The sequence below is a fragment of the Bubalus bubalis genome, chromosome 20, assembly GCF_019923935.1.
Source record: "Bubalus bubalis isolate 160015118507 breed Murrah chromosome 20, NDDB_SH_1, whole genome shotgun sequence".
Classification (NCBI taxonomy): domain Eukaryota; kingdom Metazoa; phylum Chordata; class Mammalia; order Artiodactyla; family Bovidae; genus Bubalus; species Bubalus bubalis.
This window is the reverse complement of record NC_059176.1, coordinates 12,000,436-12,027,731: the sequence shown is the minus strand read 5'-3', so window position 1 is coordinate 12,027,731 and position 27,296 is coordinate 12,000,436. Positions and strand designations below refer to the sequence as shown.

The following is a 27,296-nucleotide window of genomic DNA, read 5'->3' as shown; positions in this document are numbered from 1 at the left end:
TCTATAAATGTGAATCTGTTTCTTTTTTATTATATTCTTTAGTGGCTTGAATTTTAAAGCCCACACAGAGAAAGTAAATTGCGTCTTGGGGCTATCCTAGGTTGGGAGTTAGAGCTAAGTGTCCTCAGCAGAAAGTCAAAACCCATGAAAGGTTATATGTTTGATAAAAGACATATATCTTTTGGAAAGAATGTATTCTTATATGGAGGTGATGAAGAATGGGATCTGTCTGAGCCTGAGAACTGAAACATCTATAGTTTCCTTTGAGAATGAGTAAACATGAGCCTATTTTTGAATATGTTTAGAGTTTGAATTTGTAATACCTACATGTCCTATGAACTCCCAAACTGGAAAGTCAAATAAATTGGTGCTGGGCACATAATAGCATTGGAGTGTCTGGCAGAAGCAGCTCAGAATCAATCCTCAAACCTCTCTGGAGGGATGTGCCTTCAACCTAGGCCCAGTAGGATTCTTACAATTAAAATCCTGATGAACAGGAATGAGATACTAAAGTATCTCATTGTGAATTATTTCTTCATGTATTTTGTAATTTTAGATTGTGATCCTTTAGTATAGTTAATAACAAGCAAGATTATTCCCCTTAAGAACTTCCATATTAGAACTATATAATAAAGAAAATAAAAACATACGCTTTTTTTTCCTAATGAGAAAATATTTATTATCTTCTTTTTAAAAATATTTTCTCATTAGGAAAATAAAAGCTATCTGGTTCTTTATTCTTAAGTAATTAGATATTTTCTCATGTTTGCAATCCATCCTTTATATGCTTATCATTCAGCATGTTTTAATTGGCTATACTTCATCACTTTTTTAGACAAGGAAGCTAAACCTTAAAAAGGAAACGTAACTTTCCCTCATAAACATGGGTAGTAAAGTGATGGAGTTACTTTTCAAACCCAGTCAGTGGGTCTTTTTTCTAAAACTTCTTATTTTGTATTGAGGTATAGCCAATTAACAATGTTGTAATAGTTTCAGGTTAGCAGCAAAGGGCTTCAGCCATACCTATACATGTATCCATTCTCCCCCAAGCTCTCCTCCCATCCTAACATTGAGCAGAGTTCCTGTGCTATACAGCAGGTCCTTGTTGGTTACTCATTCAAAATATGCAGCGTGTACATGTCCATCCCGAACCCTAACTATCCTTCCCCCAGCAACTGTAAATTTGTTCTCTAAGTCTGTGAGTCTGTTTCTGTTTTGTAAGAACCAGATAGATTGGAACAAAGTAATAATTCTAGAAATGAAATAGTCATTGACATTAAAAAACAAAAACAAAAGAAAAAAAAGGCTCAGTGGACAGGTTAGAGAGCAAATTAGACTTAACCAAAAAGGGATTTGGTGGAATGGAAAATAGATCTGAAGAAATTATATAGCATGCAGCAAAGAGAGCTCTGGAGAAGGGAATGGCAACCCACTCCAGTACTCTTGCCTGGAGAATCTCCAGGGACAGTGGAGCCTGGTGGGCTACAGTCTATGGGGTTGCAGAGACTCGGACATGACTGTGCAACTAACACTTTTGGCTTCACAAGTGGTTCAGACAGTCAGGAATCTCCTGCAAGGCAGGAGACCTAGGTTCCATCCCTGAGTCGGGAAGATCCCCTGAAGAAGGGAATGGCAACCCACTCCAGTATTCTTGCTTGGAGAATCCCATGGCAGGCTACAGTCCATGGAGTCACAGAGTTGGACACAACTGAGCTACTAATACTTATCTATACTTTTATATCAAGAGAGATAGAGAGCTGAAGAATATAAAGGGACAATCTAGCTAGTACATTTGAAATCTTGGAAAATAAGGAAAACTTTCTAGAAAATTGTAATATATAACAATAAAAAAAAGATAGCTAGACTTACATAATGGAAAAATTGCTTTGGTGGTTGAAAACCATTCCATTTAAAAAAAATATTTATTTATGTATTTGGTTGTGCTGGGTCTTAGTTGTGGCACATGGGATTTTTAGTTGTGGCATATGGGATCTCGTTCCCTGACCAGGGATCAAACCCAGCTCCCCTGTACTGGAACACAGTGTCTTAGCCACTGGACCACCAGGGAGGTCCCAAACCATTCCAATTTTAAAGACAACTTCTATTAAACATTTGAGATTGAGCTCTACTTTATGCAAAGGAAAAGGGGAACAATTCCCAACATATTTTATGAGGCCAGTAGAACCTCAGTACCAATCAGACAAGGGCAATAGGAGAAAGGAAAATTATAGGCCAGTTATACTTCAAAGATGCAAAAATTCTGAATGAATAATCCCAAATTAATGCATTAAGAATAAAGCCTCACATTCAGCCACAAAAAAGAATGAAATTTTGCCATTTGCGGCAACATGGATGGACTTGGAGGGCATTATGTTAAGTAAAGAAAGTCAGACAGAGAAAGACAAAGACTGGACAGTATCACTTATATGTGGAATCTAAAAATATAACAAAAAAGAAGCAGACTCACAGATACAGAGAACAAACTAGGGTTATAGTTGGGAGAAGAAAGTGAGGAGGGACTACATAGTGGTAGGGGATAAAAAGACAAACTATTATGTATAAAATAAACTATAAGGATATATTATTGCACAACATGGGGAATATGTGAAATATTTTATGATAACTATAAATGGAGTGAAAGTGTTAATTGCTCAGTTGTATCCGACTCTTTGTGACCCCATGGACTGTAGACCACCCACCAGGCATCTCCATCGGTGGAATTCTCCAGGCAAGAATACTGGAGTGGGTAGCCATTCCCTTCTCCAAGGGATCTTCCCGATCCAGGGATCAAACCCGTGCCTCCTGCATTGCAGGTGGATTCTTTACCGTGTGAACCACCAGGGAAGCCCATAAGTGGAAATGGCTACCCACTCCAGTATTCTTGCCTGGAGGATTCCATGGACAGAGGAGCCTGGTGGGCTATAGTCCATAGGATTGCAAAGAGTCAGATACGACTGAAGTGACTTAGAAGCAGCAGAAGGAGATAGAAAAGAAGCATTCTATATAATTCAGCATCCGTTTATGATAAATCTTGTCAAACTAGGAGCAGAAGGGAACTTCCTTAACTTATAATGGGTGTCTGCCAGAAACCTCTAGGAAATATTATACTTACGGTAAAATGCCAACAGTAGTCCCTTTAAAGTCACAAGTAAGACAAGAGTGACCATTATCATGGCTTCTCTTTGTTATAGTACTGGAGGTCCTTCAGTAAGACAGGAGGAATAAATCAAAGTATAAGGATTAGGAAGAAAAAAGTTCTAACTTTTCATAGACGATGTGATTACAAATGAACTGAAGAGAGCTTATCTATAGACACCTTTTTATGACTTTTATAAGAGAGTTCAGCAAGGATGCTGGATACAAATGAATACTCAGAAATCATCTACCTTTAATATTCAGCTATCAATACAAATGATTATGATATACTTTAAAATATCATTTATTGTGGCAACAAAGATTAAATCTAACCAAAATATGCAAGAACTTTTTGGAGGTAACCAGAACATTTTATTAGCACTAGATAAATGGAAACAGATCTCATGTTCATGAATGAGGACCCAGCATAAGAAAGACTACTAATTCTCACAAAATAACCTATAAATTTAGTGTAATTCCAATAAAAATCCTTGACTTTCCCTCCTGTTCAGGAGGGACTAGATAATTTGAATCTATCCTCCCACTTAATTTTAAAAGTTTCTTTAAAATATTTTCTGAAAACTTTTAAAAATCATCAAAATACTAGCCAGACATAGAAGAATTACTAAGCTAAGGTCTGAGAGAACACAGAAATGCAGAGATGTGAGCCTGGCACTGAAGACCTTTTTTGCCCTGAAGGATGTGACAATTCTGAAAGATCCAGGAGGCAAGGAGAAAAAAGTCAGAATCTAGGAAATTCCAAGATTGGGGACTCCATCTGATTCTGCACTGCCCTTACCTTTTCATTAGGACCACAAAATAAAGACAATCTAGAAGTAAGCTTGTCCTCACATGGACATAGATCCATGTCAAGACCTTTGGTGGCCCAAGATAAAATATTTCAAGGCTTGTTATGTGTATTAAGGTAATACCCTGGACCGCGAGTGCCTCCAGTACCTGGTGAAAAACAAACAGAAAGCTTTTTGGAGGAAGATAGCATTCAAGGCCTCAAATTATTTCTAAAAATAATTTTAAAATAAAGCATGCAACATGCAAAGGTAACCAGACAAATGAGGGGGCAGGACACCATAAATGAGAATGAGTAGAAAGAAAAGACAGTGGATTCAGACCACAGGGTCTCCAGTAAGTTGGCGATGATCAGGAAAGGACACATGGAGGACTTTTAAGGTGCTTGTGATGTGCTGTTGACCTGGGCGATGATTTCATTTGTGTTCAATCTGTACTAATCCATCTGTTAGCTTATATGTTATGTACTTTTCCACGTGTGCTATATTTGACAATTTTTAAAGGCTTACAAAATGGAAGATATTCTATCGTTCCATTATTGAGGACAGATCAATGAATTTTGGTGTGTTCATACAGTAAAATATCATTAAGCGATTTAGTTAAAAGAATGAGAATTATGTGTATCAATAGGGACTAATTTCAAAAATGTAATGTGGTAGAAAAATTGTAAGTTTTGGAAAGATACACACTGTAGGAAATTAAAAAACATGCAAAAATAATATTAAACATTACAATGGTGGCATACATATGTAGTAAAGGTGTTAAAATATACAAGAAATAATAAGCACCAGATACAAAATAGTGGCTATTTCAAGGAGGGAGAAAGAAAAGAGAGACCTGTGTAATAGTAGCTTCAACTATTTCTGTGATGCTTGACTTATGATTAAAATGTTAAAAGATGGATAATAGGTACAAGATATATTCCATCTATTTTTCTGTATGCTTGAAATGGTCCACTTAAAAAGTAAGTTTCTTTAGAGAGGATATGAGACCCTTTCAAGTCTTAAATGTTTCTAAATTATTTTCTATTGAAAAAATTCTTCTAGATTTTTTAGTTTCTACATTCTTGGACATATCCTCTATGAGTAAGAATCAAATCCTATAGTTTCAGTATTTAAGAGATAGCCAATCTTTTTCTTATCCATTAAATTATGTGTTCTCAGTGCTTCACTAAACTCATTACAAACACAAAAATGCCTTTTTTCATTTTATTTCTTCAGGACAGTTCATTATGCATTTTTAAGCAGTGTTTTTTATTTCTGATCTGTGAATCTTTTGGAAGCTCTTTTGACAGAGATCTCTTTTAATTGAATTTTCAGAAGTCACTTACCTTCTTTTTTGTTTTATTTAGGAGCGGGATAAATTCTACTTGTCTCGTAGTGTTGTTCTAGAACTCCTACAGGCCCTGAAGCTCAAGTCTCCTTTACCAGATACAAACCTCCTTCTGCTTGTCCAGGTAGGCTTATGCCTCATTTATAACACTTTGCATGAAATTCACTCAACGTTTAGAAAATTTAAGGAAGGTAGGGGGAATATGCATAAATTAAATGTCTCTGCCCAGAAATGAGAAATACCTTATATTAGCCATGATCTATCTGTTACTATGTACTTGGCACTTCCACTGGCTAACAAAAGACCCCCAAAAAGGGTATTTATTTTGTTTCTATTGTGAAACTAGTTCTGTGAGAGACATAAGAAGAAGAATGAAACAATAATCTGTCCTCAAGAAATTTATAGTCCAGGAGGTTGGAGGGATAGACCATTAATGGCTACTAGAGTTGAGGTGGGTCTAATGAAGCCAAAAATGGGAGAAGAGGCTAAGATCTGATTGCAGTGTAATATGAGTATGGGTGGGTTGCCAAATCTCTGAAGCAGAAGGGAAAGTGAGGGTGGGCCAAGCAAGATGTGGGCAAATGGCAGGACAGACTGAGTTCAACCAAGAAGGGAGGTGGATGTGAAGAACCAACACCCACAGGAACACTGAGGCAGGTTGTGGGGGGAGCTTGAACACATACCAGGCAGGCTTGAGAGAACTTGCAAAGATGCATGCTTTTGGTTGAGGGGCTCCAGCTCTCATCCTTGGCATCCTTAGCTCAACGTCTTGGGTGAGACTATGATTAGTGCCATGAGTGAGAAAGAGAGGGAGGTAGATAAAGTCCTAGGGGAAGTTGGAGCAGGAGGCATCCTGTCTTGCTTTGTGTGAAATTAAGGAAGACTTCGTGAAGAAAGTAGCATTTGGCAGTTGAACTGGGTCACAAAGGACTGGTGGGTGCAGGCAAAACTCTTGGCCTGGGTCGGAGTCAAAACCAGGGGCTGACTGTCTTCAAGCAATAAAGAGAGGCTTCAGCAGAAAGATGGTATAAATTTAGGAATAACCACATAAGGATGGGATTGAGAAACAGGCTGGCCAGGCCAGGGGTGTCAGTCCATGATCTGTCCCAGGTAACCTGAGACCCTGTCTCTTACCCCAAAGGTTCAGGCTAGTTAAGGTTCAGGCTCGTTGAGCTACAGCTGGGGTCAGGGTCATGTTCAGACTGCCTTTGTGCAAAGTCCCCAGGAACTGGGTCAGAGCTGTTTCAGTTCTCACTGCTGGGCATTGTCACCAGCCCCTGAGTCTGAACCTACAAGGTTGAGGTTAAATGACTGAAGGAAAATAGGAGCTTGATATCAAGGAACTGGACAGATTTCCATGAATCTTAGGTACCTTGGGTGCAATTTAGAAAGATGAGAGAAAAGGGAATATTAATGGAGCACCTATTATGTGCCAGACAATATGCTGGGGCTTTATATACCCCCCTCACTTAATCCTTACAACCATGTGAGGAATTGGTTTTGTATCACGGATGAGGAGACTGAGGCTCAGATATCACACAAGATCACCCATCACCCAGCTGGCATAAATAACATTAACATCTGACCACAGGGTCTAATCAGCAATTAATAATCCAGTAGTCACATATGGATGTGAGAGTTGGACCATAAAGAAGGCTGAGCACCGAAGAATTAATGCTTTCAAACTGTGGTGCTGGAGAAGACTCTTGAGAGTCCCTTGGACAGCAAGGAGATCAAACCAGTCAATCCTAGAGGAAGTCAATGCTGAATATTCATTGGAAGGAGTGATGCTGAAGCTGAAGCTGAAATAACTTTGGCCACCTGATGCTAATCGCTAATTCGTTGGAAAAGACCTTGATGCTGGGAAAAATTGAAGCCAGGAGAAAAGGGAGACAGAAGATGAGATGGTTGGATGGCATCACCAACACAATGGACACGAGTTTGAGCAAACTCTGGGAGATAGTGAAGGACAGGGAAGCCTGACCTGCTGCAGTCCATGGGGTCACAAAGAGTTCAACATGACTTAGCGACTGAACAAAAATGACAGCAGGGTCTAATCAGTGTAGAGCCCAGCCTAGTTAGGCTCTGTCCATCCCCTGCCTGGATTACCATAATGGCGCTTAGCTTTTTGCACTGTCTTCACTTCTCTCTACATCAATCCAGTCTTCTAACCTATGGCTGCCTAGAGGAATTTTGCTAAAGCTCTGCTTTTCATCAGATCACTCTGTGCATGGAAAACCTCCAGTAACCCTGAAGTACCTGAATCATCAAGGTCTTCCATCATCTGGCCATATTTGATTATTCAGCAGTATTTCCCATTACAAATGCTTATTGACCATCTGTCTTAGGCTAGGTTCTGGGGATATAGAGATAGAAAGGCATAGGCCCTATCCAGATAACATACTAACCAGTACAAAGTCTGTACAGTATATGAACTACTGCAGGGGAGGGAGCGGCCAGCTCAGAGTGGGAGGTGGAGGAAGGCTCATTAAGCCGTTATGAGCCCTGATCTGGCCCAGGGGCTGGAAAAACAGAGATGAATAAGTCATGGCCTCTTCTGGGAGTTTCCTGTCTGATAGGTGAAGCTGACATCTAAATAAAAACTCTTAAGCAGTTGTGTGTACTGAGTAAGGAAGTGGTGTAGGAAAGGGACTGTGTGTTTCTGAAGGATATGCAGAAGTTTGGGGGTTTACCTGGGAGAAGAGGAGGAACACCCTTGTCATTAACCATTTAATATCCACTAACTGCTCCCTCCCCACCCCCCACCTCATTCTCTAATCCTTGGGACAAAAAGTGAGTTTTTCTCAAAGGTTCGAAATTTAATAAAAAAGTGGGTGTTCTTTCAGTGAAGAAGGGTCTTTAAAGAGCTTTCCCAGGCACTATGATGCTTTCAGAGAAGGGTGATGGCTGGAAAGTGACAGCCGTGGATGCTGGTATGACATGGTTGGAGTGAAATGGCTCCATTGTACCAAGATGTTGGACAGCCCAAGAGGAGACAGAAGCTGCGCTCAACCAGGAAATATGTGTTTCCCCAAGGAAAGACAGGCCTGAGTCTCTTCCAGTGGGTTGTCATTGACAAGTCCTGCCTACTCCCTCATCAACAGCAACACCACTTTTGAGTATAAGCAACTTGGATGCAAACTGACCACAAAGGTTAATAGGATCAACACTGGTTTGGAGGAGAGGGCAGGGGAACTAGGCTTAGTGAAATAGCCCATGAGAGATTTAGGGCCAGCAGGGTGACAGTGTCTGGAAGTTACTTGCTTCTGATTGTGTTGAGGTTGGGGACCTGCCCCCTTAAAGCAGCCTTGGTTCCCAGGCCCTGGAGGTGAGATCCTGTGGGCGTCAGAGGCTGTTCTCCTGAGTGCTCTCAGTTTTAAGCAGCACAGATCTGTGTGGCTGCTCTTGGGTGCTGGCACCTCACTCTGTGACTGCAGCTGGGGACTGGGCTTTCTGAGAAGTACGTTAGCTGGCCATAATAAGCACTTGCCACAAGATAGCAAAAGAAGACTGACAGTCTAAATTGCTCAGTACTTAAGGAAACCATGAAAACACTGATTATTGCATCACAGCTAGGGGAATAAATAACAAAAAACAAATCATCTTTAGGAAGAAAGAAGGCAAGAAAGTAAACTCTTCTGTGTCTTTTGGATTCTCTCATGCCATTTCAAATGTGTACATTTTCGTCTTTAAAAACAAATACATATTTGTCATTGAGTCATTATGTTAAATTTCAAAAATAAAATTGTAAAATTATTTAGATCAAAGAGATATCTGGGGGGATATTTTGATATCACACCCATGAGAAACAGCCTTGTGAATAATATGTCAGCTTTCTCCACCAAAAAGTATTAAACACCATGTCATTTTGAAGTAATATATCCTTGTTATATAAACTCTCAGAATGAAAACCATTTTAATTACTGAGAGAAATAAAAGTGAGGCATACCTTAAGCAAGAAAAAACAGAAATAATTCCCTTTCTCCCCTGTGGTTCCTGGCTAAATCATAGAGAAAAGGCCTCCATGGGGCCACTCATGGAATGAGGGAGAAGCATCTTTTGTCTCTCTACAGGAAATGGTGCACCTTTCTGTAGGGTTTCCCTGTTCCTTTTTCTCTTGCCCTTGTCAGATGTTCAAGTAGATAGCAGAGGTGACAGCCTGTTCTCTGGTGCTGCTGCTGCTGCTGCTAAGTCGCGTCAATCGTGTCCGACTCTGTGCGACCCCATAGACAGCAGCCCACTAGGCTCCCCCATCTCTGGGATTCTCCAGGCAAGAACACTGGAGTGGGTTGCCATTTCCTTCTCCAATGCATGAAAGTGAAAAGTGAAAGTGAAGTCGCTCAGTTGTGTCCGACTCTGCGCGACCCCATGGACTACAGCCCCCTAGGCTCCTCCGTCTATGGGATTTTCCAGGCAAGAGGACTGGAGTGGGGTGCCATTGTTCTCTGGTAGCTTCTCTTAAACCAGAGACTTCAGCATGGAGGCAGAGAGCTTTCCCCTTTTCTGATGGGCAATGTCAGTTCCTGGCACCTGGAAGATCAGATTCACGGTACAGACAGAAAATGTGTCTGGGGCAGACGGTCTTTTTCTTCTTGGATATCATGACCAGCATCTCAGTGCACTTGAGGTGACTTTGTTTAATTGAAAATGCAACTTGGAAAAAGAAAAGAAAGTAACAGTTGGAAGGAAAAAGTCCTCTAGTGGGAAGGGGGAAGGGGAGGAATACATTAGAAGTTTAGGATTGACATGTACATACTGCTAAATTTAAAATAGATAACCAACAAGGACCTACTGTATAACACAGGAAACTCCACTCAATATTCTGTAGTAACCTAAACAGGAAAAGAATTGGAAAAAGAATAGATAGAAAGTCACCTTGCTGTACACCTGAAACTAACATAAGATTGTAAATCCACTGTACTTCAATATAAATTTTTTATAAAAAGAATGATAAAGTCTTAAAGGTAAAGAAAAAGTCCCCTGGTGATCCATCATGAGTGGCCTGTGTCCCATTAGTGAGAAGATTCAGTTGGTCAAACCTTGAATTTATCATTCATTCTTTAACCCCACAGGCAACCTCTGGGATAGTCCCTCTACTGCTCCTCTGATTAATAATTTAGTAGATAGATGGATTCACAGAGAGGGGGCTGTTTATAATTCTTTTCATGGGTAAACCATACTTCTGTTACTTACCAAACACTCTAGCAGTAAGAGTGTCCCCTTAAAGGATAGTAGAACACTTGCCCAAGGGATGCAAGGTTATTTAGGTTCTAAACATTTCAAGGCAGAGACAGGTACCAATCTCGTTTTCGATTTCTAGAACTTCTTCCTAGAAGCCTGACACCTTGGGAAATCTCCCAGCCTGCTATATTATGTTTGCTCAGCCATCACTTCCGTTATTTATTTTAACTTGCATATAAAATTGTGCATATTCAGTCGCTTCAGTTGTGTCCAAGTTTTTGCAACCCCATGGGCCGTAGCCCACCAGGATCCTCTGTCTGTGGGATTTTCTCAGCAAGAATACTGGATTCTTAACCGCTGAGCCACCTGCAATGCAGAAGACACAGGAGACGCAGGTTGGATCTCTGGGTTGGGAAGATCCCCCCTGGAGGAGGAAATGGCAACCCACTCCACTATTCTTGCCAGGAAAATCCCATGGACTATGGTCCAAAGGGTCACAGAGGTGGATCCCTGGATTGGGAAGATCCCCTGCAGAAGGGAATGGCTACCCACTCCAATAGAATGGCCCGAGAATCCCATGGACAGAGGAGCCTGGCAGGCTACAGTCCATGGGGCCACACGACTCAGCAACTGTCACTTTCACTTAAATATTCAAGTGGATTTTTTTTTGAAAGGAACAAGAATCATGGAGACAGGAAAGAATTCTCCAAACAATCTTCTATTGCTGAACATCAGGGCAGTGTTCTCCTTTTACACTTTGTCCAGATGCCCTGTATTGTTTTAATTCAGATCTGTTGATGTTTTTGCTTTCACTTAGAACATTCTCTCTTCTGATGGTGTGCTATAGAAATTTTACATGGAATAGGATGTTATTATTGTTCTCAAGATGGATTTGAGTTTTCATAATAGAGTGACTCATTGAAAGCCACCATAAAATCTATATATGCTCAAATCGAAAAGAATTTTCTCAGTTCTTGTTATGTGTCAAGAGTAGACATTCTGCTGACGTGCATGGAACACTCCCACAATGTGGGGCATACCTGCATATTCAAGCTGTGAGAAACCATGTGGGTGAAAGGTTTTCTTTTAAAGATAGCTTAGTTGTGGGCTGGAGGACAAAGAAACAGCAGAGGTATGGTTGTTTTTAATCCCCAGTTACTACTTGCGTGGGGTTATTAGTATTAGTTGAATTAGTAATAATCTGATCACTCTCTGGGGTGAGAGGTGGAGATACTATTTTGAGGATCATTTTGATAATGATTTTAGTAATTACACTTAATGGGTATTGTGGGTTTTTTTTGTATTCTTTTGTATTCATTCAGGAGTGCATTTTTCAGTGGCATATTTCTGTCTTAAAGGATAGAATTCTTCCTTCTATAGCCATCATCCTTTTCGCCTCTAATTTAAGTTACATCTTTATATTTTGAACCACTCTCCAAAATCATAATGGAGTTCTTCAGTTGTCAGCTATATAAAATGAAGATGGAACGTTTATTAAGATTTTAGTTGTACATCTTATGTAAAATTACACTGGATGAAAAGGCATTCATAAAAAATAATAGATGATTTTCAAGGCTTATATACTTTTATGCCTTTTAATACCCCAGACTCTCTGAGACACCTCTGTAATTTTAGAATTCTTTTTTTTTTTTTAATTAATCCTGACTTCTAAAATTAGCTATTAGCTCTCACAGATCAGATATTTGAATTTGGCCTCAAATATTTTAAAAATTAATTTTTACTGGAGTCTAGTTGCTTTACAGTGTCATATTAGTTTCTACTGTAGAGCAAAATGAGTCAGATGTATGTACACATATATCCCCTCCCTTCTGGACTTCCTTTCCATTCAGGTCACCACAGTGCAATAAGTAGATTTCACTGTGCTATACGTAGATTCTCAATAATTATCTGTTTTATACATAATATGAATAGTGTATACGTGTCAATCCCAATCTCCAGATTCCTCCCACCACCTCTCTTTTCAACAGAGGATGAGATGTTTGAATGGCATCACTGACTCAATGGATGTGACTTTTAACAAACTCCGGGAGACGGTGAAGGACAGGGAAACCTGGTGTGCTGCAGTCCATGAGGTTGCAGAGTCGGACACAACTGAGCAGCTGAACAACAACAAAACCGTTAATAAATAGTTGGGCATTGCATTCACTGGGGAAACACCTGTAAAAATCTGTAATGAAGTATATTAAATTGTAATTTGGCAAATCCATCCTCGCCATGAACTTGAGTCATCCCCGATTAACCATTTCATTTCACTAACTCTGTTTTTTAAGAACTAATTTATTTATTGCTGAGCCCCTCCGAGGTGTCAGTCAGGGAGCTAACGCCAGAGGTGAAGTGCGTCCAGTCTGTGGTCTCAAAGAGCTTGTAACCGGTTGAAAAATAGACGTGTAGATCATTGCAACCTGAGGTGACGACTGTGGCCGTGGGAATGTGTGAAAGTTTTATGTGGAGGACAGAGCAGAAGTCAGGGGTCATTATCAGCACAGAGGGCAGGTGTGAAGAAAGTGGGACGAGAAAGACCAGATACTGAGGGATCTTGGAGGGCAATAAATAGGTGTGATATTCACTCTGAGGTTGATTGTTTTTCTGTTTTTATCGTGATATGACATAATGATAGAAGTCTGGAAAATCCACGAAAGTTCAGGAACTGTCAAAAAGTGCCAAAGAATAAATAACATGACTTCAGGGTAAATCTGACTATATTGATATCTTTCCTTCCTTCCTTGACTGAATGTGTACCATTTCAGTGTTACACTACTGTCTGGGTAAAATGAGAATCTCTGTGTTAATCCCAGTACTATGATTCTGAATTTCTGGTAGGCGTGAACTTTCATGACTAGCAAGTCCCATATATCCAGAGCAGATTGTCACTAAAGTAAAAACTAGTGAATCTAAGCCAAGTTAATAAAATTACAAATTACTATTACGGTCCAAGTGCTCTTAAAAATAATTATCCTTTCAATTTCTTATTAGTTTATTTGTGCAGATGCTGGAACCAAACTAGCTGAGTCAACAATCCTGAGCAAGCAGATGATCGCCTCTGTACCTGGAGTAAGTCCTGAATGAATTAATTATGTACATTTTCTATTTCTTTTCATTTCCTAATTTGGCAAAGAGGCATTTTTGGCCTGTGTCCTGGTTCTCTTTTGATGGAACAAACAATGTAAAAATTGAAAACATCAGCATCTTGTTTAAAAGAGCCCTGGTGAAAATTTAAATTAATCTCTGCCCCTGGAAATTTTTAATTCTAGGAAACAGGAATAAAAATTGAAGCATCCAGTTAAGGAACGAAATTATCAGACATACAAAATAGATTTAAAGTTCAGTTTTTCCCAAGTCAATTTTCTTATATTCGCTCCTGTTAGCCAATTTGATTTAACTACTGCCAGAAAGAAATAAGCGTTGTAATACCTTGTTTTCCTTTATTATATTTCCTCTGAAAATTTAAAAAACTTCTGTTATCATTAACTAGTGAACTATTTGGTGAAATATGTTAAGATTCTCATAGATGGGACTGGATATCAGAAACCACAATAACTTATTAAAGCAAGGTTATTTCAACAAACTGAGAAACTGCAGAGATTTAAATTGTTAGTGAGAAAAAGTCATTTAAATTTGCAACAAAAAAATTTTAATAAGATAAATGGTCACATAATCTGCCCTAAAATAAGAACTCTATCATTTTAGGAAAATGTCCCATGTTTTGATCTACTTCAGTATCATAATTTGCTTATTCCCATATTGTTAGATATTTATATATTGGATTGGCCAAAAAGTTCATTTGAATTTTTCTGTAAGATGTTGTGGAAACACCTGAATAAACTTTTTGGCCAACCCAATACTTTCTAGTTCTTTGCTAGTCTAGAATAACATAGTATATAGCATATATACAAAGATCCTCATCACATTTATTTTGAATGATATTCTTGGATAAATTCCTTCATCGGTGAGCAGGAATATCTTCATAGTACATGTTCACAAGAGGTTTTATTAATTTATATTTGTAAGTATACTAGTTTTGCACATAGAACACTAAAGATTACTTCAATTCTTTTTTGATGTGGAGAAATATTATGAGAGAGGAAAAATAACATTCAACTCAGAGATAATTTTACTGCTAACATATTAATTCTTTCATCTTTTTCTGCATATATTTGTTTAAACATAGTTGAAACCATAGTTGAAATACAGACGCAGCTTTGGCTTCATATGTCTTAAGCATTTTCCCTAAAGTGATACTAGCTTATACAAATGCACCATATAACAATAGTTGATAATACGGGTTTTGATTCACAACAGAGTTTGAGAACTGACATTTACTAGCTGTGTGATCAAGACAGTTATTTAATCCATGATTCTTTGGTTTATGTTATCTGTAGAACGGGCTGTCACAGGGCCTAAGGTCTAGGTTGAGGACTGAATGGGATAATGCATGTAAAGCACATTAACAAGGTGACAAACATAAGTAGGTGCTGTGTGAACATCAACTATTGAAAATAATATCAATGGAGGTGGGGGGACAGGACTGTCATGTTTAAGGGCACAAACTTATAATGAGCGGTAAATAAGTCCTAGAGCTATAATGCAAGTACAGTGAATATAGACTACAATGTAGTATTATAATAATCAAACTTGCCAAAAAACTAAAAATTATTCCTACCAAATGGAAAAGATAATTAAGTAATGTGATACAGTGCTAATTATCACTACAAGGGCAATCATATTACAGGATGTAAGTGAATCAAATTGACATATTGTACACCTTAAATTTATACATAGTTATGTGTCAAATATTTTTCAATAAAAAATAAAACATACCTAAAAGTTTAAAAAGTATTATTAATAAGCACTATGTATTATTGGATATTTTAGTTATTTTCAATATTCTACAATTATAACTAATGTGTAATAAACATCTTTGTGCTTAAATCTTTGCTCATATTTTAGACTATTTTTTATAATAGATTTCTGGTAGTAGAATTAATAGACCTTGGGGTTTTTTAAGGGTTCTTGATAATAGTTGGGGCAATGCAAGATTCTATGAGATAAAATCCCAGTTCTTAGTGACTTAGCTCAAAAAAGTTTATTGTTTGCCCATGTGAAGTTTAAAAGGGTGTCCTGATTAGTAAAGGGAGGAGGACTTTCACATGAACGCACAGAGGTCGGGTTTCTTCTGTCACGTGCTGTCCCCTGTAATCAGCTGGTGGTTGGGCAAAGAGGAGAGCTTATAGCACATGGAAGGTTTCCATGGATCAGGTCTAAAAGTGGTACACATTTTTCCTACTTATGTTTCATTGGCTAGAACTCAGTCACATGGCCACACCTGACTGCAAAGGAGGACGGGAAATGTGGTCTAGTGCATCTTAGGGAAGAAGAAAACTGGTTCTGTGGGTAGCTGGCCAGTCTCTGCCCAGTAGTCACTGGTTTCCTCATTTAATTGTCTAAACTTCAATATTTGCTACCTATGTTGTGGCTAAAAAATAATATCCCTAATGTATAAAGGTTTATTGAAATCAACAAGTAAAAGTCAAATATTCCAAAACAATAAAACAGCAATTTATAGATCTACATATAGAACCCTTTCCAATGACCAATAAGCCACTCAAAATAAATCTTTTACCCTGACTAGCAATCAGTGAACTGTAAATTAATGTAAAGTATAAAATATTTAAAATATAAATATTAAAACCATCTGGCATATCAACAAGTTTTTCCTAACAGTGAAACTCACTGATAATGAAGTAAAACAAGCATTCTTATAAGATCCTGGTGGTAGTCAGTCTTGCTGAAAAACACTGTGACAATCTATTTCTAGGTATGTGTTTTAGAAAATAAATATAGAATTATCTATAAGCACATAAAGCAGCATTTAAAATAGCAAAAATATAGAAACAAAATTAATGTGCAACATTAGGATATTATTTAAATAAAATAAAGTACATCTTCCCTGTTTGCTCAGTAGTTAAGAATCTGCCTGCAATTCAGGAGACATGGGTTTGAATCCCTGGGTTGGGAAGATCCCCTGGAGAAGGAATAACAACCCACCTCAATATTCTGGCCTGGGAAATCCCACAGAGGAGCCTGGAGGGCTGCAGTCCATGGGATTGCTGAAGAGTTGGACATGACTTAATATCTGAACAAAGTAACAGCCCATCTATAAGATGGACTATTATGTGGACCAAATCAAATTTAAGAATATTTCATTGGAAAACATTTATGATGGATTTAATTTAAAAGCAGATTAGAAAAAATAATCTCAATCTTATAAAAACTTTATATGTGTGTATGTTATATGCACTAAAAATATTTGGAAGGAATTATGGCAGTGGCAAATTCAGAGGTGGAGAGCAGGAATTAGGATTATGGCGATTTTTCTTAATTTATATTTTCCAAGTTTTCTGTATTGAACACGTGTTATCTTTATAATTCAAGAAATGTAACTATTATGGCCATTTTTATTTTTCTTAATTTATATTTTCCAAGATTTCTGCATTGAATGTGTGTTATCTTTATAAGTCAAGAAATGTAACTTTAAAATCAGATACAAGTTTTGAGGAAAAATTGGATACGAATCACTTCAATTCATGTTTTTGAAATTAGAGTATGTTTTCAACTCGTTTATCATCAGCTTTCCCATTGAAATAAATGTAGGTCTTCTGAAACAAGCTGAGCTTGTCTCTATTTTTTTTTTTATTTTTAAAATAACGTGCTAAGATTATACCTATGTTTTGCAAAGTAAAAAATTATGTGGTTTATTTTATAACTGTCTCACTGAAGTTATCCTGGCTAGAAAGTGTATTGTAAGACTTTTATTAGATGTAGTTACTCTAGAGCAAAAGTAACTGGCAATAGTAAATTCTTTCCTCTCACATTTTTGAAATTCAAAGGTAAAAGACAAATATTGAATAATGCTCCAAGTAATTATTTTCTGTGACATTTGCCTAGTTGAAATGGTATAAAATATTGCCTATGAAAGAAACAAATCCCTTTCAGGAAATTCAGGAGCAGAGTATATGCTCTTATTTGCATGACATGTGAAAGGTCAGAGAAAATGGAATAAATCGGGGGGAGAAGTCCTTTCTTGCACTCAGGGATTAATATTGCCAAAGCAGGAGCACAATAACCTTTTATAACTCCTTCACTTGATTTAAATTAAAAGAAGAAAACCTTAGAATATATGAAATGCTTGGAAAACACTCTGGCAGAGCCGCCAATGACCTTATTTTACTGTTTGTTACCCTGTCAGAGGAACTGACAGGCGTAACATTCTAGAAGAGATAGAAGGTGATACAGTTCAGTGCTGTGCAGATTTACATGAATATGGGAAAATGAGAGCCCCTGGGTGAGCTAGTTAAGTATATAATGTTTCAGATTTTCCTAAAGAGACTAAGAAAGGCCTTAGCATGGTATTCGGATGGCTTCAAAGAGGGCCTGCTTTTGATCCACATTATATCCAGTCTTATGTATGGGTTCTCTGGTACAGCTTTGATGTAGCAGCCTGGCTGTCCATTTTCCTTTTAGGTGCTTGTAATCCTAAATTCACTGCCTTGCCCTGAGAGAGCAGGTTTATTCCATTTAATAACCTGAAACAGTGTTTTTTTTTTTTCTTTAAGATTTCTCAAACACTCTGCTAGAAGTGGGGAAGAATGATCAGTTTGTTTCTTTCTCTAATTTTCCCTAGCAAGAATTTAACAATAATACATTCATCTACTTAATAGTGTACCTGCTATCTATAAGAAGTTGTAAGTGCTTGACCATAAGAATTTTTGAGTCTTGCAGCAGACACAATATTTGTTTGTGTCCTTTTTTGCTTTTGACAGAGAAAGATATCTAAGATGATGGTGGTAGAATTTAGTGGTACATATTTTACATGTATCTGAGATTCCCTAGAGTGATTAGGTGTTACTGCTGTTTTAAGGTGAAGGCAATGGCACCCCACTCCAGTACTCTTGCCTGGAAAATCCCATGGACGGAGGAGCCTGGTGGGCTGCAGTCCATGGGGTCGCTGAGGGTCGGACACGACTGAGCGACTTCACTTTCACTTTTCACTTTCATGCATTGGAGAAGGAAATGGCAACCCACTCCAGTGTTCTTGCCTGGAGAATCCCAGGGACGGGAGCCTGGTGGGCTGCCGTCTATGGGGTCGCACAGAGTCGGACACGACTGAAGTGACTCAGCAGCAGCAGCAGCATGTCGTAAAGACTGATATCAGTGGCTTTGCACAGGCTATCTTTATATATCAGCCAGTTAACAAAGAAGCAAACAGAAATCAGTTAAATCACCCAGTGGAAAAAAAGCACGTAAACCCTGTCTCCCATAGGCTACCCCTACTTCTTTGCTCTCTACCACAAATCTTTTTATTAATTGTTGTCCAAAGTGGGGGCAGTCAGAGACTATGGCTGAGAGTAACAGAGTGAGTCAGAGATCCAGAGAGTGAAATAACTCATTAGTAAACAGCGGGAAATCAGAGTCAGACAATCACTGCAGTCGGGACTACAGAGCTGGCCTGACTCAGAGCGCGTGCCCAGCGGTATCCTCGTGTGTTTCAGTGCGGGACGGCGGCCATGGAGTGCATGCGGCAGTACATCAGCGACGTGCTGGACTTCGTGGCAGACATGCACACGCTGACCAAGCTGAAGGTAAGAGGGCTGCATGCCCTCATCTCTCAGGGGGGGCAAGATGGAGAGGCATTCGTAGGGAATCTGAGCAGACAGATGGAAATTTATCCTCTCCTGGAGAGGTAGCAATGGCAGTGTTGAATGAGCCCATGTCCTGGGACTCTGAAGAACCAGGTTTGTCTCTGCAAAGAGGGGATGGAGAAAGGAAAGGCGATTTCCACAGTGGTGTCAGTTCTGTGCATATCTTTATTTTGCCCCATTTATTCAATTCTTACCAGGCCCCGTATTGTAAAATATTCCCATTTTATGAATGTAGACTCTGAGGCCTGAAGTGGGGCAGTCTTTTGCTCAAGGTCACACTTCTGATAACTGATGGAAACAGGGGTGACCTGAGACTGTGGGGACCTCCTCCAATCCAGCCTCTTTTCACTGGACCACCCAATGTCATTTAATTACCTTGAGCCTTAGTTTCCTCATTCGCAAAAGAAGACCAATGAACCCACCTAAATAAACCTAGCTTTGTTGACCACTACAAGATTTGGTGTGAAATAATGCATGTGTTCTTGCCTGGAGAATCCCAGGGACAGAGGAGCCTGGAGGGCTGCTGTCTATGGTGTCGCCCAGAGTCGCACACGACTGAAGCGACTCAGCAGCAGCAATGCATGTGAAGAGACTTCTGTAAACTTTAGTTTGTAGGAAATGTGTACACATTATGCAAACATAGGCTGTTTATGGTTTTTATCTGTATCAAAGCTATCTCCTTCTAGAAAAGAAAGACAAAGCAACATTTAATTTGCATAGGGACAAAATCCTAGTGAGGTTGTTGAGGTTATTGATTGCTTCGCAGGGTGGAATGAATTGCTGATGCCAGTCAACGTCCTTGCTGTGAGTCAACTAGGCAGCTTAAAGACTGATAGTCTGAGAGATTTGAGGAAGACCCAGGAAAAAGAGCAGAAGAAGATCCAAACATGGGCCAATGAGCGGCCAGGCTGCAGTCTGGCACTAAATGTGGCTTTTTGAGAAATAGGAGCTGGTTGTCTCAGAAGTTTATCAGCTAAAACTACAGCGCTTTCAGCACCCAGCTCAATTTTCAGACTGCTCAGATGATCCAAATGTTTCTTGGGGGTAGGGATAGGTGGAGACTGAAATAAAAATTTAAATTGATGATTTCTCACAATATCCAAATCCAGTCATTTCTGAGTAAGCGTCCCTAATGTTTGGTCATGCATGGGTTACTGATCACTAAACCTGGCTGCTCACACTGAGACAGTTTTGATGTCTGAAGAGGAAATATTATCTAAACAGTTTTATAGCCACCTTGAAAATGCAGAGAAAAATATTAAGAAGGACCCATGATGACCAAATGGTTGGGGACTTCTGACCTAATCCAACTCTCTGAATTTATATATTAGGGAAACAGATCAGAAAAGTCAAGTGGCAAGTGGCTTATCTAAAGTCATGTGAGTTTAGGACAGAACTGGGTCTAGAACTTACGTCTCATCTCCCAGTTCAGTGCTCTTTCCACTAAGCCACACTGAGCAATGAAATTTTTCTGAATTAATTAATTCACCAATAAGTCTTGAGTAACATGCCTGACATCATTCTGGACATTTAAGGACGTGATGATGAGCAAAACCAGACGACAGCGGCTGCTCTCATTTACTTTATAGTCTGACAGCGATGGCCAGTTTTAATGAGAATTTCATACAAACTAAAGTGAAGTTGTGACTTTCACAATTGCTATGAAAAAGGGGTAGACAGTGACATGAGAGCTTCTAATAGGGTGAAATGACCTAGCCAGGGAAGTTAGAAAGGCTCATAGAGGAGGTCAGGCTTCCCAAGTGGCTCAGTTGTAAAGAATCTGCCTGCTAATACACGAGATGCAGGAGATGCGAGTTCAGTCCCTGGGTTGGGAAGATCCCCTGGAGGAGGAAATGGCTATCCACTCCAGTATTCTTGCCTGGAAAATCCCATGAACAGAGGAGCCTGGCAGACTATAGAGTCCATGGGATCGCAAAGTGTCAGACATGACTGAGTGACTGAGCACACATACAGAGGAGGTCAAGGAAGGCTTCCTTGAGGAGGTGACATCAGAGTTAAAATTTGAGTAATGAATAAGGTTAACTAGGTAGAGAGAGGCAGAAACAATATTTCAGGTGGAGAAAACAGCATGAGTGAAGGCCAGTGATGGGGGGGAGCATGGAGAGCCAGTGAAGCTGGACCACAAGGATAAAGGGATAAGGTGCAGAGGTCTGTAGTGTCTAGACTGTCTCAGGCTGTTTAGGCCATGATAAGAATTTTTCCCCTCTTTGTCACGAAACCCCTAAAGAAGTTCAAATCAGTTGTAGCTTGGGAGTGATGATAGAAGGTGTGGATACAACAACCTGATCTTTTTTAAAGAGTGTCCTGAAATGTCCCCGGGTACTTTGCCAAAGTCACAAAAACACCACTTGGTTTTGTAGAGCCACATGAAGACATGTTCCCAGCCTCTGCATGAAGATACCTTCGGTGGACATCTCAAAGTGGGGCTGGCTCAGATTGCAGCCATGGAAATCTCCCGGGGCAACCACAGAGACAACAAAGCTGTGATCCGCTATCTGCCTTGGCTCTATCATCCCCCTTCTGCAATGCAGCAAGGGTAAGACCCTTATTATTCTGGCAACGAGGCAGGAAACACCCCTGAGCTTCCTGGGGCTCAGTAAGAGCTGCTGAATGCACTGAAGATCTAGAGGATAAATATGATTGGTTGGAAAGATGGGATTTGAAACCAATTTCCATACTTATTTGATGACCCGACAGCATTTTTTGAACACAAGTACTTCATGACATATGGGCTTCCCAGGTGCCTCAGTGGTGAAGAATCTACCTACCAGTGCAGGAGACACAGGAGACTCAGGCTAGATCCCTGGATGGAGAAGATTGCCTAGAGAAAGAAATGGCAACCTGCTCCAGTATTCTTGCCTGGGAAATTCCACGGCCAGGGGAGCCTGGAGGACTACAGTCCATTGGGTTGCAAAGAGTCAGACACACTTATCGACTGAGCACATTGACATGCTGCCAATAAAACTTGTGCTGTACAAAAGCCTCAGTCCTTTTGATGGGTGTTGAAAACTTGGAGCTTAGAACTACCACTTCAACTCGTAATTTCCACTAGTTAAGTACATTGATAGGTATTTATTTTAGCGCTTATATTGCTTCTGCCTCCAATGAGCTTAGATTGTAGCTGGAACAGAATCTACAGCAGAGATGAAATAGAGTGTAAGGAAGTGTGAGAACCTGACCCTGCCCGAAGGGAGGCTGAGAAGAGAGAGGTGCCCATGGACTAGTTCATTTGAGAACTCGGAGCAGGCTTGGCCTGTCATCTTGCATGAGCAACTTCCAGGCTAGAGGAAAGGTTTGACGGTGGGATGGAGGGAGGGGGCGGGGGTGGAGGAGGGGAGAACAGGAAACGGGTGGCTGTGTGTTTTAGCTCTTCTTCTATTCCTCCCCTTCTGGTGGGTACATCGAGAACTCTCTAATGAGAAGAAAGGAAAGAATTTAGGAAGAGAAACTAATCAGAAAGGCAGCCAGATTTATGGCAGAATGATATTTAATCCTGTGTCACCAAAGGCTGCTCTTTGCTCGAGAAGCTGAGCTCCAGGATTTAGAGTGGGAAAGAAGAAAAAAAGATCTATCACTTCGTTGGCACTTAGTTGCTTTGGTGTTTTATTTTGGGTGATTGCCTGCAAGGCCACACTTTTACACCCCTCCTTCAGTGTTTGTTGAGCAGCCAATGAAACAGAAAGCCCCAAAACACCTCTAACACTTCCTTCCTCCCTAATAGGCCAAAAGAATTCATCGAGTGTGTCTCCCACATCCGGCTCTTGTCCTGGCTGCTTCTGGGTGCCCTCACCCATAATGCGGTGTGTCCCAATGCCTCCTCTCCCTGCCTGCCCATACCTCTGGATGCAGGTTCCCATATTGCAGACCATCTTATTGTTATCCTGATTGGATTTCCAGAGCAATCAAAGGTAAGTGATTTCTGCAAGATTAAAGCCATACGCATCAAGATTGCTAATGGAAACCCTTATCGGCCAATTACATTTCTTCTGAGAGGGAAATGCACCTTATCACTTGCCCTCCTGTGGATGCTAGGAAGGCAACTTTGTGCTAATGCCTTATTTAAAGTTGTTTAAATTCCCAGACTATCTTCTCTTCCCCCTAAGTTGTTTTTCAGTTTACTTTTATGAAGATAAATTACAGAGGCAAGCAAGAGTTAGCTTCCTAGGCATTGCTGTCTCAAAATAAAGAAGAGAAATAAAAGGCTCGAAATATAATAAAACTTCCGTGATCAGTTTTTATAAACAAATATGAAGTGGAGGGAAATTTATTCTCTAATTTTTCATGCACTGTCTTTTCAACTCAAATCTCTAGAGATATATGAAGATACAAAATGAAAATAAGGCCAGTTGGGAACTCACTAAATTATATATGGGAATCACTTACACAGAAGGAACTTATAAATTGTAGAGACGGGTGGTGTGCTTAAGGGAATAAAGTAAATCCAAGGCTTAGCATCAATCATGAGCCTGTACAAGCAAACTAGACACATTAGTACTGCTCAGCTGTGAGGAGTCTAAGTCCCCTCACAGAGCCTAGGCCAGTTCTAGGAGCTCATAGTGGTTTTGGGAACAGCTGGGATTTAGGCTAGCTAGGGCAAGCTTCACCGGCAATAGATTTTTTTTTTATTCTGCAATAAAATAGAGCACCCATCCAAATTACCTGAATGATGTTTACAAAAGGAAGTGGGCAGTCGGTTCCTAATATTTCAACCCAATCTGTGTTTGATTCCTAATGATGGTACTTTGTAATTCTGTGACACTGAAAAGTTACTTAACCTGTCTGAGCTCCAGGTTTTCAGCTGTAAAATAGATGAGATGGTGTGAGAATTATGAAGGTAAACTGTGAATCTTTAGCACAGTGTTTGGGACACTGTAGTTGCTCACTCGATCGGTACTTACTACTAGTTAGGAATCCTGTCTCTACTGCTGCTGCTACTGCTGTTATTACTACGTAGTGTAATTCCTAAGCCCTGGATAGTGCATCATTATATGTCACCTCATTTACTCCAAGCTACAGCTCTCTGAGGGGGGTACCATTACCCCCATCTCACAGAGGGGCAGACGTCCTAAAATGGTGGAATGATTGTTCTTGCTAATCTAGTTTAGGGAGAGGAATGTCACTTTCATTAAAGGGCAAGAGGGTGGGGGTGGGGGTTTCCCTGGTGGCCCAGTGGTAAAGAATCTGCCTGCAATGCAGGAGATACAAGTTTGATCCCTGGTTCAGAAAGATCCCCTGGAGAAGGAAATGGCAACCCAGTCCAGTATTCTTGCCTGGAGAAGACACAGGAGCCTGGTGGGGCCGTGGGGTGGTGAGAGTTGGACACAACTGAGTGGCTAAACCACCACCACCACCACCACCAAGGAGGTGGGCACATTTATTCTGCAAACCAAGGTGCCTTCTGTCTGAAAAGATGCTTGGTCTCTAAGCGCCCTCCCACTGACTGAGTGAAGAGCAGACTATTTGAAGCTGATGAATCATGAGTTTGTATCTTGGAGACAGCTCCGCCAGCCTCAGATCGCTCAAATCGCATGTACTTTGGCTGTGCCCCTTCGAAGGCCAAAGTCATGCGGGGAGAGCTCCGTGGAGCGCCACGGCCGGCTAGAACGTAACGGTTCCCCCTTTGCTTCCTTTGCAGACCTCCGTGCTGCACATGTGCTCTCTTTTCCACGCGTTTATCTTTGCTCAGCTCTGGACCGTGTATTGTGAACAAAGTGCTGTAGCTACGAATGTCCAAAGTCAGAATGAATTCAGCTTCACAGCGATCCTGACAGCGCTAGAATTCTGGAGTAGGGTGACCCCCAGCATCCTTCAGCTGATGGCCCATAACAAAGTGGTGAGTTCACAGATGGGTTTCCCCTCTTGGATAGAATCTCAAAACGTGTAAGCCACTCTTAGTCCTCACAGTACATGCTTTTTAAAGACCTCAGTTGTAATAATACGTAAATGGATTGGTGAATTTCTATGTGAAAAACAGGATATTCTACATGCATAATAATTTTGATGAAAAACAAAGCAAACAAGTAAATTCAGTTAAAACAGTGTTTGTTTTCTCTGCCTAGTGGCAAAGGAAATGTGTGTGAAACTTCTACCTTTACAAGGTGTCTGGTTCTATAAAGTCAGAGAGTTAGGAAGGGGTTTTGTATTGTTTTTGGATTCTAAGGCAGTTTGGGGAAACTGTGGTCAATTAAGAGCAGACTGACTGTATGTGTTAATTCCACTTAGGGCAAAAATCTGAAAAGAGTTTCACCTTTTTGAGTTGCCCTTCAAGGACCTAGGCTACTTAGTCTTCAAACCCAGTTGCATTTTAATGCGGATGGTTTACCTTGTTGGAAAAGATCTGAGGTATGGCTAGCATGGGTCCATGTCATTGAACAAGCTTGGCTTGGTCCAGTAGAGTTAAGATTGGAGGGTATATGGGAGGAATTTCCAAAGGAGTCCTCTAGTTCAGTTTGCTGCTTTGGAGGAGGATTCTCAGCTGGGAAGGCAGCATCCAGTGTCTTGGTTATGGGCACTTCATCAGTAGAATTCTTATCTGTGAAGGGCAGAGGGCCTGGAAGAACACCATAATGATGATCCCACTGTGCCCAGAAACCCAACAGTTCACTGTCCACAAAGGCATTCTGGAATAGTTTTTGATTGATTGAATAATTAGTCTCAGAAACATTATCTTTTAGTTATCATTGGAAAGGGGAATATCTTTTACTTTCAGTGAAGCACTTTCTTTAGAGAAGCAGATATTATTAAGCAGTTGTGTATGGTGGGAGGTGTTTTAATTCAGCTGAAAGAAAATTTATGTGAAAACTTTAGGGTGTGCAAACAGTTCTGACCACCACATAGATAATTACATTTATTAGATGGCAGAGTTGGGACTGAAGAAGCACATGGAGGTCAAGTTTTCTATTCTGCTATTTTACAGATAATGAAACTGAGACCTTAAATTTAAACTAGAGATTCAGGGCTTCCTTCTATTGTCACTAGTTTTTTCTTGATATCATTAATACCTCTCCTCTAAATCTCTTTTAATATTCAAATGCTGGAAATGGATGTGTTACAGGTGAATCTTGTACAAATCATGTTACAAATGAATTTGAATTAATTTTAAAGTCCAAAAATTTGGTTAAACCATATAAGCCAGTCTGGTAAAATCTCCCCCGGAGTGTTTAAAATCTAGCCATAGGGTTCTCTGATGAGGGATTATCATTTCTATGGTATTTTTGAACTGTTGTAAATATGGCTGCCTTCTTCCATGGAGAACAAAGCCTCAAACACAGATGGTGCAATAAATTAAACAACCTCTCCAAGTGGCAAACTGGTGAAAGCATCAAGATGGAGAAAAGGACCTATGCCCAGAGTTCTGCAGTTGGAAATGAAGGAAGCAGAGGCCATTTATCCTCTGGTGTGAATCGCAGTGTGGTACAGATTAGTGAGGTCAATACCTGAATTCTGTTGGCAGCCCGAGTTAGATGAGCAAGGCATGACAATTGCAAAACCTCTGCAGCTTATAAAATCCAGTTTCTGGCTGAAGTTTTAGAGATGAATATGTACCATTCCTTGTGATCCTCTCTGGTTGTTGCGCAGAAAGTCCTCATGGACACAGGGCATGGGTTTTTCTGTGGCTGCAGACTGGGAGTGGAATTGATTTTCATATTTGTTGTTTCAGATGGTAGAAATGGTGTGTCTCCATGTGATTAGTTTAATGGAGGCATTGCAAGAATGCAATTCAACAATTTTTGTCAAGGTAGGAAATTCTTATGATTTTTACAGACCTTTACTTGCTTCTAAAAACAAATGTGGATTTATCTTGAATGTACCTTCTGAAGAGGAAAATAAAACTGATTTAATTTTCACATTCAAAGTTGAAGCTGGAGGAATCATATAACAACCTTCACCAAATAGTTGTTGTATAATTTTTGCTCTTTCTTCACCACTGTGACCAACTGCAGCTGGGTTAGATATGTTGCACCATGATTGCTTGCCGCACAAGTAATTAAAATATTACCAAAAATGTTGATCTGGAAATGACCCTGGAGTCATATAAATTGTTTGGTGGTGCCTCATCTTGCAAGATATCCAGAAAACCAAGGAAAATAGTCTGTCATT

At 39.9% G+C, this 27,296-nt stretch overlaps 1 protein-coding gene across 2 annotated transcripts in view; it reads left to right on the top strand.

Moving 5' to 3' along the window:
• Positions 1 to 27,296, top strand: part of UNC79 (unc-79 homolog, NALCN channel complex subunit) — a 282,068-nt gene that overhangs the window by 239,410 nt on the left and 15,362 nt on the right. For both annotated transcript variants that reach the window (XM_044932849.2, XM_044932848.2), the window contains 7 exons: positions 5,294 to 5,398; positions 13,450 to 13,527; positions 19,026 to 19,115; positions 21,557 to 21,732; positions 22,918 to 23,104; positions 24,832 to 25,029; positions 26,857 to 26,934. In XM_044932849.2, the coding sequence (XP_044788784.1) occupies positions 5,294 to 5,398; positions 13,450 to 13,527; positions 19,026 to 19,115; positions 21,557 to 21,732; positions 22,918 to 23,104; positions 24,832 to 25,029; positions 26,857 to 26,934 (912 nt within the window). The remainder of the gene's footprint in view (positions 1 to 5,293; positions 5,399 to 13,449; positions 13,528 to 19,025; positions 19,116 to 21,556; positions 21,733 to 22,917; positions 23,105 to 24,831; positions 25,030 to 26,856; positions 26,935 to 27,296) is intronic.